Source organism: Ictalurus punctatus, chromosome 25 (assembly GCF_001660625.3).
Source record: "Ictalurus punctatus breed USDA103 chromosome 25, Coco_2.0, whole genome shotgun sequence".
Taxonomy (NCBI): domain Eukaryota; kingdom Metazoa; phylum Chordata; class Actinopteri; order Siluriformes; family Ictaluridae; genus Ictalurus; species Ictalurus punctatus.
The window spans coordinates 11,472,898-11,493,014 of record NC_030440.2 but is presented as its reverse complement, the minus strand read 5'-3'; the positions used below and the strand labels follow the sequence as shown (position 1 = coordinate 11,493,014).

The 20,117-nt window shown below is 39.7% G+C and overlaps 1 protein-coding gene across 3 annotated transcripts in view; it reads left to right on the top strand.

Annotated features, from left to right (window-relative positions):
- The first annotated feature begins 7,009 nt into the window (after positions 1-7,009).
- kita (KIT proto-oncogene, receptor tyrosine kinase a) overlaps positions 7,010-20,117 on the top strand; it is a 32,441-nt gene continuing 19,333 nt past the window's right edge. The window contains exons 1-8 of one of the 3 annotated variants that reach the window (XM_017456259.3): positions 7,010-7,257; positions 12,805-13,065; positions 13,638-13,922; positions 14,109-14,248; positions 14,740-14,908; positions 15,432-15,618; positions 15,753-15,868; positions 16,214-16,328. In XM_017456259.3, coding sequence (XP_017311748.1) covers positions 7,203-7,257; positions 12,805-13,065; positions 13,638-13,922; positions 14,109-14,248; positions 14,740-14,908; positions 15,432-15,618; positions 15,753-15,868; positions 16,214-16,328 — 1,328 coding nt within the window. In that variant the 5' untranslated portion in view covers positions 7,010-7,202. Of the gene's footprint in view, positions 7,258-12,804; positions 13,066-13,622; positions 13,923-14,108; positions 14,249-14,739; positions 14,909-15,431; positions 15,619-15,752; positions 15,869-16,213; positions 16,329-20,117 lie in introns of all 3 variants that reach the window. The other 2 variants (XM_017456258.3, XM_017456257.3) reach the window with 2 other exon arrangements.

The following is a 20,117-nucleotide window of genomic DNA, read 5'->3' as shown; positions in this document are numbered from 1 at the left end:
TCTCTGGGTCTGGGAGAAACGAAGGGACAGTGCTGGCTTTGGGCGATGTTTACAAAATCACATGCACTAGTCTTATAAAGAGGCAGTTAACTGAAAGCCAACTTCACCCTCAAAGTTAAAAAATAGTCTAACGTTATTTTTCTTTTATTAATGCTACTGGGTGTAAGAATTTGAAACTCTCTGGAAGAAAAAAAATGCTATTGTGAGTGTAAAAAGGGAACTGTGTGTGTAATTAATCTCTCGACAGTACACACATTCACTGAGAATTCATGAATTGTGATCTGAACATCATACTACATGCTAATTAGTGTGATAAAAATACAATATAGAAGACAACATGATCATGTCTGTTTACTAAATGATTGGCAGATAAAATAAGAATGAGAATGAGAACAAATATATGAGCAAGAAAAATATCTATACCTCCATCATGCCTGCATTTTCCGCTTATTGGTTATACAATACCAGAGGTGGGTAGCCAAAAGTTTTACCCAAATACAAGTAAAACTGTAAACGTAATAATGTTAATAATGATTGAGTAAGAGTAATAAAATATCCAATGAGAAGACTACTCAAGTAGCAAGTTACTAGTTACTTCAGATCTGATTAAAACAAAGGGAAAATCCTGAATCTCGGACTACATGGAGAACTGTAAGTCACACCTCTCCTTGAAAGTTCTATTTAAATGATAGAAAACCTGGGTTCAAGATGAAGCAGCCTTTCCCAGTCCTGTGATGGGTACAATAACACAACCTGTCATTTTCAATATAAAATCTCTCTCACACACACACACACACACACACACACCAAAAAGCAAACATTTTCACAATTTTCATGTTAACAATACAAACTTGTCAGCATCTGCATTTAAACAAGACAACAGAGAACAAAAGTAGACACCATGGAAAGTGTGTGTAGAGAGAGAGAGAGTGTTTGTGTGTGTTAGTATGTTTGCTTGCTTCTTCTCCCTCTCCAGGACTGGGGCGTTAAAAAAGTGAGCAGTTGTCCAGACCACTGCAGAGTACAGCGAGACTTGTGACCTCATTATACGTGATATAAACGAATTATTAAAACTACATTTATTAATAGTAACGGAAGAACGCCACCGAATGTGGCGACGTAAAAGTACATTTCTGTGATCAGAAATGAGTAAGTGTATAAGTACGGCCAGTTAAACCTACTCTTACGAGTACATTCTTTTCAAAAAGTTACTCAAGTAAATGTAACGCCTCTGTACAATACTCTCTGTGTTACTTTGTCCTACCCCTGATTGGCCACCATGTAGTCTGATTTCTTTCAGGTTTAAAGTTGGGGCATCTGAACTGCCGTACTACGTCCAGTATATATACAAATACCTTGTCTATTCTGCACCAACACCATGGAGTGTGAATTTTATGATTGTGAATTAAAATGTATTTATTTCTTTATTTATTCTTTTTCATTTTTATCATAACCCTTTCACACAGTATGCTTTAACTTATCAATCACCAGGAAATACCAACCTGCAACAGGTTAATTTAATTTGATAATGATAAAATAATGATAATCATAATGAAGAAGCCACACCTGAGTCTACTGAAAGCCAAGATCAACTGAGCAAACCGGTTGAATCAGGTGTGGCTCCTGCTTGATTGGAATGAAAACCACACCGGTCCCTTGTGGATCAGAATAGACACCCCTTCTATAAAATATATGGGGGGACCGTGGCTAGTTGGTTAGCACTGTTACTTCTCACCTACAGGGTTGGGGGTTTGAATCCCACCTCTTCCATGTGCGTGTGGAGTTTGCACGTTCTACCCGTGCTTCGGGGGGTATCCTCCGGGTACTCCAGTTTCCTCCCCCATTCTGAAAACATTCGTTATAGGTTGACTGGCATTTCCAGATTGTCCATAGTGTGTGAATGGATGTGTGAGTGTGTGTGTGATTGTGCTCTGTGATGGGTTGGCCCCCACCTCGTGCCCCGAGTCCCCTGAAATAGGATTCAGACTCCCCGTGACCCTGTGTTGGATAAGCAGTACAGAAAATAGATGGATGATGGATACTATAGAATATATTGAATATTAATACTGTTCATTGGATGAACTTATTTTACTGCCTTTAAATGTGTTTAACGTATGATAGTAAATCTGTGGAAGATTTCATATAGAATTTGATTCTAATGAAGAGTGTTTTAGCATATTTGTGAAGTTGTGCTTATATTAGTTGGCACCAGACTCCTAGCTGAACAGCTGGCAACAAAGAGAATACACATACTCACTGGAGTGTGCGTACACAGCGAGGTCATGTGTCATGTGATTGAGATGATAAAACAGAGCAAAAATAGTTTTTCTTTCTGTTCTTTGCCTGCAGACATGTATAGGGTGGCGTCTCACAGAGTGCACACAGAGGCTCTTGTTTTCTGAGGCTGCTAGTAGGCATGCGTACACGCATACACACACACACACACACACACTCATCTATTCTCTCGGAGCTGAGCAGGCTAGATTATCAATCTGGCCCAATAACACAACCCTACAAACATGTACAAAGAACCAAGCTGTTGTTTTTTTTAAATACAATTTTTTTTTTTTTAACCACAGTTTTGCACTCAAGTCTCCATCAGTGAACAGTGGAGAAGTTCTACAAAACAGACTTCATGTGAACACTATAATGAATTTTCCTGGTTACACAACTGCACTATTTGACCATGTAGTATTAGCACACTTATAAACACGCACTATCCAGTGTTATCCAGATGAATATGGGTTCCCTTTGGAGTCTGGTTCCTCTCAAGGTTTCTTCCTCATATCGTCTCAGGGAGTTTTTCCTCACTATCGTCGTCTCTCGCTTGTTCATTAGGGACAAATTCATACATTTAAAATTTATATTCCGAATTTATATATTCTGTAAAGCTGCTTTGGGACAGTGTCCATTGTTAAAGGTGCTATACAAATACAACTGAATTGTGATTGTGATTCCTCAAACTACTGAGAGATGGAACACAATGTATTCAATGTTCCAAGTGCACATGAAGCTGCTACAGTAATATGATGGATCACTGTTACCTCAGAAGCTTTTTTTCCCCTGGGTAGGATATGTTTTGCTTAAATGCCAGGCTCTTGTACTAGATTGGAGAATGAGTAGCTTAGAGCATGAGAATCGATCAGAGGCTTTATGAGAGGATATTTATGTTTCTTGTTAATCATTTGAATTGGTCTGATTTAATTGACATTGGGATCATGTTTCTCTTAAGGCTAACCACCTGACCTCTTTATTGAACAGATATTTCCAAAAGCATCTGTGAGATATATGAGCTGTGGGTGTATGTGTCCTGTAAAGTTTGAAGTATTCCAGGTTGTGTTGAGGACTTCAAATGTTCCTGTCAATGTACTTTACATTTCAGATAAAAGAAAAAGTAACGCATACAATCATGACAAATAATTGGGGCTAGATGCTCTCCTTGCTACTTTGTTGCATTGTGAAGTAGGGGTTTTTAACAAACCACACAAACAAAACATATGAACATGGAGGGGCAATAGATCATTCAACCTGATCATTACACCCATATGTGGTTCTTCCACAAACTATTGCCACAAACTTGGACTCACACAACTGTATAAAATGTCTTTGTATGCTATAGCATTACAATTACTAAGAGGCCCAAACCTGTTCCAGTATGACGATGCCCCTGTGTGTGTCCTGAGTGAGTCCTGCACAGAGTCCTGACCTCAACCTTACTGAACATCCTTGGGATGAACTGGAAGTCCAACTGCACCCCAGACCTCCTCACACAACACACAACATCAGTACCTGTCCTCACTAATTCTCTTGTAGGTGAATGAACACAAATCCCCACAACGACACCCCAAAATCTAGTGGAAAGCCTTCCCAGAAGAGTGGAGCTATAGTGTAGATAGATTGAACATCTATGGGAGATTTTGAAGCAATATGATAGACAGCACTCACCACCATCATCATCAAAACAACACCCTGGTGAATATCATTTTGAAGAACAGACCTTCATCCTTCATTTTGTTAAATATAGCAATTATCTGGATCATTCATTCATCCATCTTCAGGATCTGCTTTATCCTGGTCAGGGTCTCAGAGCCTATCCTGGGACACTGGGTGGACAAGGAACACAACCTGAATGGGAGACCAATCCATCACTGCAGCATTTTTTAAATATAAAGTATACTCAATCTAGACTACATAAAAGCACAAGATCACAGAACACAGTAGAGATTGTTCACACATAATTTTCAAATATTTTTCAGTCTTCAAGGAGAAATGTCTGCCAGTATTCACCACTGTTCTCTCTCCAGCATGCTGCCATCAAAGTGTAATGTACTGCAGATTATTTAAGTTACAGTAGATATAAAAATGTCTACACATCCCCATTAAACTTGCATGGTTTTGTAATGTAACGTTAAGCAAAAATATATCATTTCAGATCTTTCCCCACCTTTAATATGACATAACATGCAACAAAATTCAAATGAAAAAATTTTTTTTTCTGAAAAACAAGAAAAACAAACACTAACAATAACCTGGTTGTATAAGTGTGCACACCCTTTAACTAATACTTTGTTATAGTCCCTTTTGCTTGTAATACAGCATTCAGTGTTTTTGGGTAATAGTCTACCAAGTTAGCACATCTCATTTATATTGATTAACATATACTGTTATGGGAAAAATAAAGTAGATACTCCATCAATTCTAGCTGCTCACCAGCTTTTATAAACAAACAAAAAACCTCAGGTGACACACAAAAAAACACAACAGATTTCAATATGTTTTGAACAGCTATTTTTCCCATAACACAAACCAAAATTGAGAAGTTTCTGAAAAAACTCAATCCAGCCCATCTGGTACCAACAACCATGCCATGGCTAAAATCACAGAGATCACACTTTTTCTCCATTAAGGTGTTTGAGGTGAACATTATCTGAAGCTGTATGACCTATATCTCCATTATTTTATGCATTGTGCTGCTGTCACATGATTGGCTGATTGGGATTACTTCATAAATGACCAGGTGTACGGGTGTTCCCGTTAAAGTGGATGGTGAGTGCTTGTGTATCGTGTTGCTGTTCTTGCTGTTCATTTATTTAAATTATTTTTATTATAAGCACAATACAAATAAAGGTAGATGCAATTATGCAATATAAACTAAGGGAAAATAATTGAATCATTTAAGCAACACAAATATTATAGTTATGATATTGCTAACTGGCTGTAAGAAAATGAAGAATGAAGAGCTGTTTGGAAGCTGAAAAGGCTGTTCTTACTAGTGAACTGAGACGACTGATATGGTTCACTGAAGCGAGCTGGAATTTCCATCACTATTGATGGTTGCTTAGCAACCTAGCACACAACATGAACAGAGCTGATTGGAAATCATAAACTATAGCAATAGGCCCATTCTAATCACTGGGATGCAACAGGTTAGGGAATGGAAGGTGGAAATTAAGCTCCCTGGTGTTCCCCTGGCTGGAACTTGAGTGGATCACTGTTGTTTTTGTCTCCAGATAGTGTATGGTTGGTGTGTTAGGGGTTTCTCCCATACCCTTTTCCATACTAGTCACTGGATACAGGCACTGCAGTGCCAGGGAAGAAATGGCAGCTGATAACCCAGTATACATTGAAATGTTCCCTGGGATACGCTCCAGGCTCCCCTGTAGGATAAGCGGTATGGAAAATGGATGGATGGGTGTATGGATGGATGGATGGATGGATGGATGGATGGATGGGTGGGTGGATGGATGGATGGATGGATGGATAGTGGATGGATGGGTTGATGGATGGATGGATGGGTAGATGGATGGATGGATGGGTGGATGGATGGATGGTGGATGGATGGTGGATGGATGGGTGGATGGATGGATGGATTTTGGATGGATGGGTGGATGGATGGGTTGATGGATGGATGGGTGGATGGATGGGTTGATGAATGGATGGATGTTGGATGGATGGGTGGATGGATGGATGGATGGATGGATGGATGGATGGATGGATGGGTTGATGGATGGATGGGTGTATGGATGGATGGATGGATGGATGGTGGATGGATGGGTGGATGGATGGATGGATTTTGGATGGATGGGTGGATGGATGGGTGGATGGATGGGTTGATGGATGGACGGATGGACGAGTGGATGGATGGACGGGTGGATGGTGGATGGGTGGGTTGATGGGTGGATGGAAGGACGGATGGACGAGTGGATGGATGGACGGGTGGATGGTGGATGGGTGGGTTGATGGGTGGATGGAAGGGCATCTATTTACCGTTTGGTCGAGATATAGGAAAAAGCGTATGGTTTAGGAATGTGGGAAACTAGTAACACAGAGAGATTGTTTTGAGATGTCCTTTGATACATTACATCACATTATTTAATAAAAATCTATTTTAAAAATAGACAAGCACTACTTCAGCAGTAATTTAAATGTCATAATAGAGAAAAGTATCAAAATAAATGTAAGACCATTTATTTTTATATCATTTCGGTGGGTTTAACATGAGGTTATGCAATATTCAATATAGAACAGAACATATAAATAGTATTATTATTTATTACCATTATTATTACTAGACTTTTTATCAAACTGACCACATTTTCTGTCATAACTGAATTCTGTCTTAATGTAACTGTGTCTGTCAGAGGAGATTGACCTCGATGTTTATAAATACGCTTTAACAACAGTACGTACAAACTTTATTTAAAAAAAGACCTTGAAGAGCTATAATCACACTAATATGAGGCGTAAATAAGATCCTATAATTGTGGCTCTGTGAGTAGTCATTATGGAGTGGATTTAATTATCAGCCGTCGCACTTTCCGCAGAATGAAAGCAGACGCTCAGGGGTATTTTTGACACTTAGTAATTTATGCGTGTCAGAACTCAGCTATGACAAGGCACTTCAAAACACACACGCGCGCTTTATTATTGTAGACGCGGGCGCCCCGCCTACTTTCCTGAAGACTCATAACGTTACGCGCGGCCTTTGTTGCGCAGAAAACAGCGCGGCTCCTTTAAGAGCGCAACACGCCTCGCTCCAGAGTAACAGAGCCACACTACTGTGGCATTACTGAGTACCCAGGATACCGAGCGGACACACACGTGCACACACACACACACACACACATACGCGCGCGCGCGCACACATATACATACATACACAAAAACACACACCTAAAAGAAATATAGATGGAATTATAACAATGGAATACCACTGGGTTCTGTTTCCTGTCGTGTTACAGTTTCTCTTCCGACCAGGTAAGCTGCTGCTTTTTAATCAGTTATACCTGCTGCTTTATAAAGTCAAAAACAAAAAAGAAGGAAGGGAGAAGGAAAGAAAGAAAAAGAAAGAAAGTTCATACGCATGAACATGTTGCACGCTCTCACAGTTCTGTGCGTAAAAATGATTGCGATGCGTAAACTGTGTACCAGTTGAGTCTGTGTGATCAGGCTGGAGATTAAGAGTGTGTGAGAGAGGTTCTGTGCGCGTGTTGTACTCGGTGTGTTTATTTGTTCATGTGCCTCTGTAACATGCGCTCCTCTAGCTGTGGGAATGAGTTTTATTTGTCTGGAAACTTCGAGTCTCTCCGTTACTTCACCATTACGAGCTTTTGCACCTGAGCGCTCTCTCTCTCTCTCTCTCTCTCTCTCTCTCTCTCTCTCAGCACCAAAGTGATGATGAACGCACAACTATAGCTCAGATAAACGGCAAAGTGGAATTAGCACCCACTTGTAAGTGTTGATTGAACTTGACCTTTGTGCCAGAGAAACATTTAACACTGTGCTTTGGCTGATCAGACACTTGTTGCAATAAAAAAAAAAGCACATTTTCTCCTCTCTCTCTCTCTCTCTCTCTCTCTCTCTCTCTCTCTCTCTCTCTGTGCTTTGAGCCTGTGTGTTGAGTAGTTACTGGAGGAGATCGGAGAAACCGGATATTGGCGTGCTTAGCCGCGGGGTGAAAACGTAACGCAGGGCGGCTCGCGCGGCTTTCAGTAAATAATTCATGGCGCGCGCCCATGTCCGCTCCGTGCATCACAGCGGAAATAAACATAGTGTCGTTCTGAAATGAACAGTTAGTTAAGAGTGAGCTTAACACGTTAATGCTGACGGGTAGCTACTAATAGGTTCTGTAGCTTATTCGATGTAGAGAGTCTTAATAGGTTACAGGTTATTAGTTATATAGCCTACAGTAGTTTATGGAGCCAATCAAACAAACAAAAACAGGCGGATGGTGAGGGTAAGAGAAGCAGTGCTGTCAGGTGAACGACCTCATGATTTGTTATTATCGGACTGCTATCTCGACACGAGTGGACACACCTCGGTGTCCCTTTATTTTGCAGTCTGTACTTATACTCAGGATGACCTTGTAGCTTTGAAAACAGTGTTTTAAGTGGGTCTATCATCTGGTCTGAAGCACCGCCAAAATCCTTGTAGACTCTCAGAAACAAAGGCTACTAAAGCTTGCTGCTGGCGTGGTACCCTTATACAAGCATGGATTACTGAACGGGTCTACCATGCAGAGTCCCAGGGGTCCAAATAACTCTGGAGGCCCCAAAGCCAGAGCCTTTTGAGCCAGAGCCTTTTGACTACCCAAAGTAGTCAATGATCCAAACGTCTCCCTGAAAAACTGAAGAAATACCCTACACATGATCTTTAAAGATGCCAAGAGAGAGAGAGAGAGAGAGAGAGAGAGAGAAACCCCCCATCATTACACATTTAAATTGAGTGTTTATAATTTTAGTTCTCAGTAGGACTTTGGGAGCTGAATTGTTATCGATGCCGTTCAACATAGGGGACTTTTGTGCGTCCGTGCCCAGGGGCCCATTGTCTCAGAATCTGTTCCTGAGCTTCTGTATCTTTCACCTGGAAATGTGGGTGTGGTGCACCTTTAAGAGATTCAAAGCGCATACTTTTTAGAGTAAAACTTGAAATATACACCTTTTAGGTAAAAAGGTACATAGTGTAAAGGCACAAAAGCAAAAGTGTACGCTTGAGGGTACCACCACACCGTGACAAGGCATGGTACAGTTCAGTACAATTTCTATACCCTGCTGAAAACAAACAAACAATAGAAAACATCAAAGAAACTATAATGGTTTCCACTACAAATACAAACCATCAGCTAACCATTAAAACCATTACCATTATTGGCCCTTAATGGTATCCACTAGACGTAACATGCAATCAATAGAAAGGAACAAATGACCAGTAGAGACCTACAGGGGCCATTAAAACCAATACTATTCCCAGTATAACCATTAAAACCATGACAAATTCTATGAGGGTTTATATTGTTTTTTTCAGCAGGGTGTTTTTTTTTTTGGCAACTGTTTTAGTTCATGCCACATTAAACAAACAACAACAACAAATGCATAATTGCTAAGCTGATTAGATAAGATGATTGGCCATTTTGTAGCAACAGTAACACAAATAAGTAAATATAGAGTGAAGTTTTCTTTTTGGAACCAAACTGGTTCTTCTGAAGCACCTTTTCTGGCATGTTTATTATCCAGAATGCAGTCAGGTAAGCCGCAGGCTGCGTTATAATGACTTCAAGATAAATGGGATGAAATGGGATGTGCTTTAATAGTTGGAGGTTGTTCAAGAAAGCAGTGCGTTGTTGTATTGCAGAACACAGGGTGCACACCAAGTGAAACAGGTTGTTTATGGCTGTACCACCTTCTCACTCAAACGACGACATTAAGACTGGTATTACCGGATGAAAGGAGGCGTGACAGATCGCAGACTACTTCCAGACTCTTCACGCTTAAAAATTAAATAAGTAATTAGATAATTATAAAACTTCCAGACATATATAAACCGGTGCAGGCAAATCAGCTATTTATAAACTCAATTGAACCAACCAGCCTAAAGCGCTTTCACAGACCAACTGGCCGATTGTGGCTTGGAAACTGAGGTCACGCGAAGGCCATGTAGTTTAATTGAACAGTGAAAAAGTGAGTGAAAAACCATTACGCAAAAGATACATATAATTTTTAAGCTTTTAATATTTAGTGAGCTGCTGTCTAATTTGCATGCATCTTATTGAAGAGCTACGTTCCATACCGCATACCTGCACACTAAATAATAGTTTCTTATATTTTTCACTTGTCTGTTTAGCTTTTGGGTGCATGCACTCAGTGCCACCCGAAAAACCAGCGTGAGCGCACACGGGATAACGCAGACAGTGCGCATTTTTAATCTGACACTTATCCTGGGTGTTTCTATTCCTTCAGATCAGAAACTAATGCTGTTGGTGGCATGTAGGCTAGTGTTATACTAGGCAGTGCATAAAATCAGAAAATAGAAATGTAGCCAATTAGTTGGATGTAAAAAAAAATTTTTTTTTAAGTCTATAGACCTGGTCTCACACTTGCACCTTTGTATAAAACGTAACAAAGGTTCGCATCTGTACATGCTACTTTATTTACATCAAAATCACACCAGATTAAAACATACACTATAAGGTCGAAGAGTTTTGGACACCTGACCATCTCACCCATATTTGTCTTTTCACTAAACTGTTGCCACAAATTTGGAAGCATACAGTTTGTGTAGAATGTCCCTGTATATTGTAGAATTAATATTTTCCTTTGCTGGAACTAAGAGGTCCAAACCTGTTCCTTCCTTACAGTGCCTCTGTGGACAAACTGTGGTAAAAAAAAAAAAAAAAAAAAGTCAGGGCTTGTTAAGGTTGGAGTGGAAGAACTTGAGAGCCCTGACCTCAACCCCACTGAACACCTTTGAGATGAACTGGAACACCGACTGCACCCCAGACCCCCTCACACAACATCAGTATCTGATCTCACTAATGCTCTTGTATCTGAATGATCACAAATCCCCACAGCCACGCCCTAAAATCTAGTGGAAAACCTTCCCAGAAGAGTGGAGCTTATTATAACAGTAAAGGGGAATTAAATTTGTAATGGGATGTTCAACAAGCACAACCATGATGATCAGCTGTCCAAATATTTTTGACCACATCGCGTATTTATTCGTTTATTTATTTACTTATTTTCACCTATGAAATAGCACCGATTATATCTCTAGTCTCTGTGAGTACAGGGAGAGAGTCTTCCTTTAGAAGCATGAGATTCATCAGTGACATGGTTAGTTGTCCAGATCCTATAGTTTTGATGTGGTTGCCAACTTCAGGGGTATTTTACTATCTGTTGGGTACTAAAAGCCATCACTCAGTGGTGTATCCACTGAAAAAGAGAAAAAAAAGCACCGAACAGGAACCCAATCAAATCTCACAAGAGAGCCATTTACTTTAAACCAGGAACCTCTAAACCAAAGTAAACATGCCGGTAGCAGATAATCCCAAAGCATACACACTCATGTATCTGGTGACATATTTAGTGTTGACTGTCTTTCTCACTACCTCATGCGTACACATACACACACACACACACACACACACACACACACACACACACACACACGTCCACAAAGCAGTGAGCCATTATTCAACAACTTGGCTTATATCCTTATCTTTATTTTCATCTTCCTCTTGCTTCACCTCGTGATTACAATAATTACGAATAAATACTAACTAGACATGTTCACACATTAGAGATGATGTACTTGAGAACCATTTAAACACTAAAAGTACTGGATATAGAAGCAAATGACAGAGCTTTTTTTGACCGTTTATAAATGTTGGCACAAATTCAGGATGAGAAAGTTTCACATATGAAGGCTAATTTCTTTTGGCTGGTAGTTTTCTGCAATAATCACCTCACACTAGCTTTTGCGCTGGACAGAATTACTGGTTGCCAGAACGTGCACAATCAATCAACACAATTTGAATAAAATTAAGACCTGTTTAATTGGTTTCCACACTCGATGTTCAAGTGTAACCGTGTGACTGTTTGCTCTGTACGTGTGGTAGCTGTTTATTTTTGCACCATATCGTGAAAAAAAAAAAAAGTTACAGTATGCCATGCTGTCCTTCCGTGCAAATCCTTGTGCAAACATTTGTATCCGTGTTATGACTCTTTCTGCTTGTTTGTCAGTCACATACAAAGAGGATTCAGAAGACGAGTTGAACACTCGAGCAGTTTACTACAGATTCACAGAAATGACTCCAGACACACTTTAGAAGGCAGAATAAACGCGTATTTCATGATGAGCATGTTGATTAGTAAAAGGTGTTCAGAGTTGTGAAGGAGGAACAAGGCATGGCATTTTTGCATTCTTACTTTGCCAGACATGTTTGTAAGCTACTTAAACCGGTGCATGTCATGACAAGGTAATTTGTCATAACATGCAAGAGGAGCTTCTGTCAAATAAGGAAAATGCACATACACACGGTAGTGATCATGTTAGAAATAAAAGTGTGATGATTGATGGAATTTAGAAATGGCTGGACGAAATTCTTGGGGAAATATAAAAGAAGCTGGTATGTAAGCATGTCTGCTCCCCAACTTGGCTTAGGTGAGATTGACTATGATGAATTGCAGCATGGAGCTATAAACGCTACAAACATCTTTTATGAAACCTCTAAGACTCCAGAGGGAAGAACAGATCTGGGCATGTGGTATGTTGTACATGAAATAAAATAAGTTTTATTCTAGTTGTGTCTTTCCAGGTAACCTCACAGAACTCTTGCATTATTCAGTTATTAGTGGGTTGCCAATAAGGTGCTCTAGAGTATGTGTTGTTGTTGTTGTTGTTGTTTTACCCCACTTTCTTCCTCTTGTAAAGACAATTTTAGTTCTGGACTGGTGTACTGCCTATAGGACAGTGTTTTTTTGCCCAATGGACCTATTTGTGTGTGTGTTTTTTTTCTTTTTTAATCAGGCAGTACCAAGCCCGTAATTTCACCAGACGGATCCCAGATCGCGGTGCAGCTGAATGGCAACCTCGTTCTTCGTTGCCATGGCGATTCACCAGTGCGTTGGTTTCGGGAAGAACGTCCGAGCCGAATACTAAGGGATGAGCAGAGGGACCACCAACTGTCAACTATCAATATGACCAAAGCGAAGCCACAGGATCAGGGCAAATACATTTGCATGGAGGAGTCCTCAGGAGAGAAGAGCTCCATTTATGTTTATGTTACAGGTAGGTGAAGCTCATAGTATTTGTGTGTTTGGAAAAAAAGCAGAGAGATATGTCTGAATAGCTAAATAGTAGATGTAGTAGTAGTAGTGTTCTTTAGCTGATTCAAAAGCCTGCTGATGCATGAGTGCATGGACAGATGTGTGTCATATATAGCTCTTCACTTTACATATTATGGTTCCCAACATGTTCTTAAACAGTGACCATCTACTGATTGCTATGGAATGACGTACACAGACTCACACACACACACTTTACTGTTTTTTTGTTGTATAAGCCATCATACAGAACCTACAGTGTATTGTGTACAAGGGTGTCTGCTCTATCTTTTTTATCTGTCCTATTTTGTTTCCCTCCTCGCTCTTTGTCTCTAACAATTCGCTCTGCCTCTCTCAAGCTGGTGCGTTTTCTCTCTCTCTCTCTCTCTCTCTCTCTCTCTCTCTCTCTCTCTCTCTCTCTCTCTCTCTCTCTCTCTCTGTCTGTCTGTCTCTCTCTCTCATACAGCAATGTCATGTCTTAATCTAAGACCCTTGGTTGTGTTTCATTGGTTCTTGATTTAGCCTTCCTCTTAGCAGATCCTGTAAACGCCTTCAGGAAGTCCATGATCCCAGATATCATGGCCGGGGCAGGCGACATCGCCACTATCCCCTGCCTAGCCACCGACCCCAGAATGGTCGACCTGCACCTGGAGACCTGCGACGGACAACAACTGCCCACTGGGATGAGGTACAGCGCTAGTACCGAGACAGGCATTTCCATGTTGAATGTCCAGCCCACCTACAAGGGATGCTATGTCTGCGTGGGATTTCTGAAAGAGAAGATGGCCCGATCTATGGAATATAAGCTTAATGTGCGACTGGGTGAGAGACACAGACAGAGAGAGAAAGACACTGTTTTCTCACCTTATCTTATTATTTTCATCATCTGTATTCTCTGCAATACACTTGTACTTATTACTACTATTTATATAAATCCTGTAAACACTACTTAGCAATCTATGTAGATTATTTGTTCAGTTAACTTTCTTTGTACTGTTCGGCTTTCAGTTCCAGATGCACCGCCCCGTATTTCACTTCAGGAGCATAACAGAGTGCTCCTAACCCAAGGCCAGAGGCTCACGCTCAGCTGTTCCACTTCCAATGTCAACAGTGAGATCAAGATTAACTGGCTCCCACCTCATGGTGTGGTAAGAATGCAGGCAAATTCATCTGTGCACACCTGTGCCATATTCTGTGCACGCATACACACACACGCACACAAGTTTTTTGTAACGGCCCATTTACACTTTGCATAATAACTGCATGATTACTACATGGCACAAAATGAGAGTGAGCACCAGTTTGTGATAGCTCTTTGGTTGCTTTTGATTTGTAGCTCTTAAAAGAGCACATTTCAGCATGTAAATTTTCGAGAACTAGGAGTGTAAAGCTTTTTATGATGCAAGATGTTGCAACTTAATATGTTTCAATATGTAATACAGTGGATTACAGTGTAACCTGTTTTGTTATCACATTGTTATTTGATTCTAAGGGCGCCTTGAGCAGTAGTGGCTCGGAAAAGCGAATCGATGACATGTAAACATAAGCATCACGTGACTTAATGTTATTATCCGTCATCTTTTCTTTACCAAGTCTTTCTGACTGACTCGGGGAATATGTTCCTGCTCTATTTGTACAGAAAGCATCCGTGCAGCAAAGCTCACAACTTTTCACCGAGCCAGTCCTGCACAAACGTACAGCCACCCTCCAAATAGAAGCCGTGACAACCCAGGATTCGGGGAGCTACTACTGTAACGCAGAGAACTACAGAGGAACCAGTACCGAGAGAGTCTGGGTGGATGTCTACAGTAAGGCCACCTGTCATATGACACATAAGATACAGTACAAAATGTCACTTTTAATTTCGCTTTCGTAAGACATCTTGCAGTCAGGTGTGTGTACAGTATTTCAAGTGAATTCTGCTTCACTGACATTAAGACAAATTGATTTGTGGGGGTTTTTTTGCCCCGAATGTGTGTATATGTGGCTTTTGACATTCAAACCTCAGAAACTACTGGATTTCACAGAAGTAGTGCAGTTTATTTTTACACCTCACTGTACGTGAAATGATAGCCTCAAGTCTGTGACTTTCAGACCGGTGGCTTTCAGAAATTCCAATAAAATGAAAACAAAATATTCTTTCTTCTTTCTTTCTTTTTTTTTTTAAACCTCAAGCTGCTTTTTAAAAGTTGATCAGTTGAAACCAAGTAAAGTTGTATTTCAGACTTGGTTTATATGTCAATAGAATTCTATTTTCCATGATGTTTGTTTTGTTTTGTCTACCTTTGATTGTTTCTCCACTTATATGAATTTAATGTGTGTCTGTCTTAGGCAAAGGATTTATGAACCTGACCCATGTAGATAACAGGACATGGAGAGTGCGAGAAGGAGAGAGTCTGTCCCTGCGTGTGGATATGGAAGCCTACCCTAAACCACATGTCTTCTCCTGGAGCTACAATCGAAAAAATCTCACGAACACAACTGACCACGTTATAACCACACACTCACAGGCACACAGGTATGCACACACATGTATGTACATGTTTTCACTTATCAGCGTTTCTTTGTGCTGATAGTGGTGTTGGTTTGTTTGTTTTCTACACATGGACATGGAGATATTTTATTGTTGTTGGGGTTTTTTTTCCTTTACAGTTATCAAAGTCAGTTAAAGCTTGTGCGTTTAAAAGTATCAGAGAGCGGTGTCTACACCTTTCTGGCCTCCAACGGTGACGCTAGTATCCACCTGACATTTGAAGTTCATGTCCTAAGTAAGTTTCTAGGAAATATAGTTGTGTTTTGTGAGAGGAACCAGTGCCGAATTGTTTGTGCTTTATTAATCATGTGACTCACAGCGGTATGTTACTCAGTTGTTACTACAGTGTGAAATAGCACAGAGCAAACAGAAGTATATACAAACTTTGCAAATGAGATTGATTTGTTGCACCATTGACTGTTTAGTTCCTCATCACATTACTGATCGAATGTTGTTCCACTTTCAGATCGTTCAAGGATGTACAATAGTTTATTATAGTGTATTTTGGCTGTAGGTATGAAAATAATGAAATATTAGGTTAAACTGTTTTCTCTCAACACTTACTTTGTTTGATCTCTAGGTAAACCAGCAATTGTATCTCATGAAGGTCCAGTTGATGGGCAAGTGCGCTGTGTGGCTGAAGGTTATCCCCCACCTCAGATCACATGGTACTACTGCGACCAACCCCATGCCAGGTAAGCATGCTCATAGGTTGCCAATTATTCAAACCTTTGGTGCACTGCAAGCTCCTTTACAGTGTAACACAAGATTTGAAAGTATGAACTATGTTGTGACAGTAACAAACTTAAGCCAAATGTGGCATATAATTGGTGTACCAAAGCTATATCCTACAGGTAGAGGGATCCAGAAAGTCTAGAGATGTGATCTAGAAGAATGCCTTGTGCTGGCAGTGTTTAAGCTTAGTGCTGCATGTACAATACATAGTGTGTACAGATAAAATGCTACCACACAGAGCAGAACTCTCCCAATCCAACCAATGTACATATTTATAGTCACAATACATTAATTAAGTGGCCACTACAGTACGGTCATATTTACTGTAACAATTTAATATCACCATAAAAATTAATGTTTACACAATATAGTTGGATCTGGAGGATGTGGTTAATGTGATGCTTGAGGTTATTGTTGCATGTTGACGTAAACACAAGCTGTACTTTCACCGATAGGGGCAATGCCACTATCTGTATCTGTTTAAGTTTTGTCCTCCAAATATGCGTATCTGTATCTGGATTTGGGTTCAACCCAAAGTGGTCATGGAACAGTGATTTGTTTTCTTTTGTTTTCTTTTTTTTTCTTTCAACCCTACCACTATGCCCCTTGGAAACAGTGGAAAAAAACTCTATGTCAAAAATAAATTCTGTAAACACTTCATGCAACATGGTCTTTGTTCTGTGAGCTTCATATTTGAGCTTTCACTTGTGCCCATCCCACTCAGTCCCAATGCAGAGCTTTAGTCTTACTTAGATGCCCTGTGAACCTTTCTGGTGAGCTTTCTTTAAAAAAAAAAAAAAACCCAATCAAACAAATTAATAAAAAAATAATAGTGCACCTCATATCTGTTTCTATATTTATATCCATTTCTTCCATCAGAATACTATATTTGTAATCAGTTACATCCCTGTTCACCACTCAACCTGCTGATGCTGATACTGAGTCTGAGCCACTAGAGAGTGAAGGAAAACCACTGCAAAAATGATAATTGAATTATTACATGAAGGGTTTAGCTATCATGGTGCTTGCTAACTGAGGTGAGGATATAACATGACGTCGAACTGATTAGTTAATCGGCTAACGTGATGCTTGATGATTGGAGCAAGCGGACTGGTCAAATGACTGTATCATGATCGGGGCAATAAGCCTGTGATAGGTGACTAATAGTCATGTGAGTCTGGATGATATTATAGGAACAGTGTGTACTCAGAGGAACAGTTATTCTTAGATGACACACTACTGAGTGAACACCTGGTGTCCCGAGCACCGCCAAACCAAACACCAAACCATAACTTAGCAGATAGTGTGTCATTATGTGTTATGTGTACATTCACTCATTTCTTAAGCACCCATCTGTCTACAAATCGGCTCCCTAACCATACACATATATATACATATGGGGATATAAATGTTTCCTCCTGCAGAACCTGAACATGGGCTTCTATTGCTTTTTGTACATACAATCCAGCAAAATGATTTAAAAAAAAAAAAAAAATTGTGCATTGTTGGGGAAAACTATTTGAATTGGTGAAATTGCAATTGCACAAAATAGTTTTTCACACTCTTTCACAGTGATGTTTGTTGGTCAGTGGGATCTTTTAGCTGATGTCACATGGCGCATTTTGGGCCAAATCTGTGTAAAATTGACTACGTTTACATGGACAGCAGTAATCTAATTATTGACCTTACTCTGATTAAGATAGTAATGTGATTAAGGTGTTTACATGAGTCGTTTTTGGAATACTCCTGTCATGTTCTTGTTTTACATGTTATAGAACATAATTAGATTAACAGCCCGCGTCATTACATCACCACGCCACGCCGTCCGACGTCCCTCCAGAATTTCACGTATCAACGTACAGTTCGTCTTCGTTATGGTACCGTATACAGTTTTGGTGGTTTTTAAAAAAAATTTTTTTACGAACGCTTTAAGTGCAGTTAATTATTTGTCATGCTATATGTGCTAATAGACAACTGCTTGAAGCCGTGGGCTGCGTCTCAAACCACATACTTACCGTCTATATAGTAGCCGAGATACATGTATTTTTCCCCACTACAGGCCTATAGTAGGCAAATATGCAGTTTGGGACGCAGCTGAACTCTCTTGTTGGCCGTAAGATGTTGAGAACTGCTGTGTGTGATCGTGTCCTGTCGCAAAATGCCGTGGAAACTCTCACACGACGTTCATAATGTGATTAAGGTGTTTACGTGTCTGTAATACACGTCCATAATGCGACTAAAACAGGAGTACTCCACATGTCTTAATTCGATTAGAGCTTAATTTGAGTATGACCTTAATTAGATTAAGGTAAGTAAAAATTGCTGTTTACATGGTAGTTTCTTAATCAAAGTATGGTCTTAATCGGGTTAAGAGTGGATTATTGTTGTCCAAGTAAACGCAGCTATTGTGAAAAATTGCGAGCTCCTCGGTATATTGCAGAGTTTCCTCGATTTTGCATTCATTTCTGCAATCGCAAAATCCTGGAGGGACTGTCTACATAGAAGTATTGTATAATATACTGTACTGTAGCACAGAGTACTCAAATCTTGTCATTGTTTACTGCAGTTCCCTTTATTGTTCCCATAAAAACACACAGGGCGACATTTTCATAACTGCTGTTTTGACTTTACTACTTGACTTTTACTACTTTTTCTGCTTTAACCATACCTTTATAAGCTTGTAATCTCCCATTAAGAACTATCCCTGCTTTTATTTTATACAGTTTAATAGGTTTACATGATAGTGACGATATAAATCTTTACTGGATAATCAAAATGCTGAAGTTTCACGACAAGTAAGAATCAGGAGACCAAGCGCCAGAGAGCCAGTGTTGAATCAAAAACATGGTTTATTTTTTGTGCAAAGACAGTCTGGACAATAGTCTCTAGCCTGTAATCTAAACATAAGTTGGATACAGTTGGCTTTTATACTGATGTGTACGTGCAAACAACATACCTAATGCTAATAAGAGAAAAACATAATCAAGGACAGAAACATGTTGACCTAAAAACATTGCAAAGGACACCCATGTATACATCATAAGACCATGAGTAAGCAAAAATCACTTTGAATTGATCTTAAATTATTTAATCATGTTTGAATGAATCATTCAAACATTGGGAAGCAAATCAGCATCAAGGCTATGAGTGACCACTGCTTTTGGAGCACAATTATGTGAGATTATATTAGATTTGAAATCTCCTGATACAATCAGCAATCATTGATGGTTAGTGGGTGCGATACGATGATGCTACTGTATATCTAATACAATTTCTCACAACGTGGTGATGCAAAGCCTTAATTAGTGTAACTGTATGATTCATTTGCTCATACTCGTGGTCAGTTGTTTCCTCACAATAAATCAACAAATGCCAGACATGTTTATGACACAGTGTTTCAGAATTTCTGCATGATAAAGCTTAGGAGAAGTAGGATTGCTAGACCTCCATGTTACCCGTGTTGAGCATGTTGGTACATGTTGGTACATGTTGGTACGTGAATACAGGGACATCAGAAAAGCATTCAGTGCCAGGCTTTCTGTGTAATGTTCCTTTGGTATGTATGTTGGTGTTGGTAACAACAATAGGTATACATGTTGTAACTTGTATGTTGTTCTGTTCATATATATATATATATATATATATATATATATATATATATATATAAATGTATGTATGTATGTGTGTGTGTGTGTGTGTGTGTGTTGACCCTTGACATCCATTAGTGCATGTCCATGACTATTGTTAAT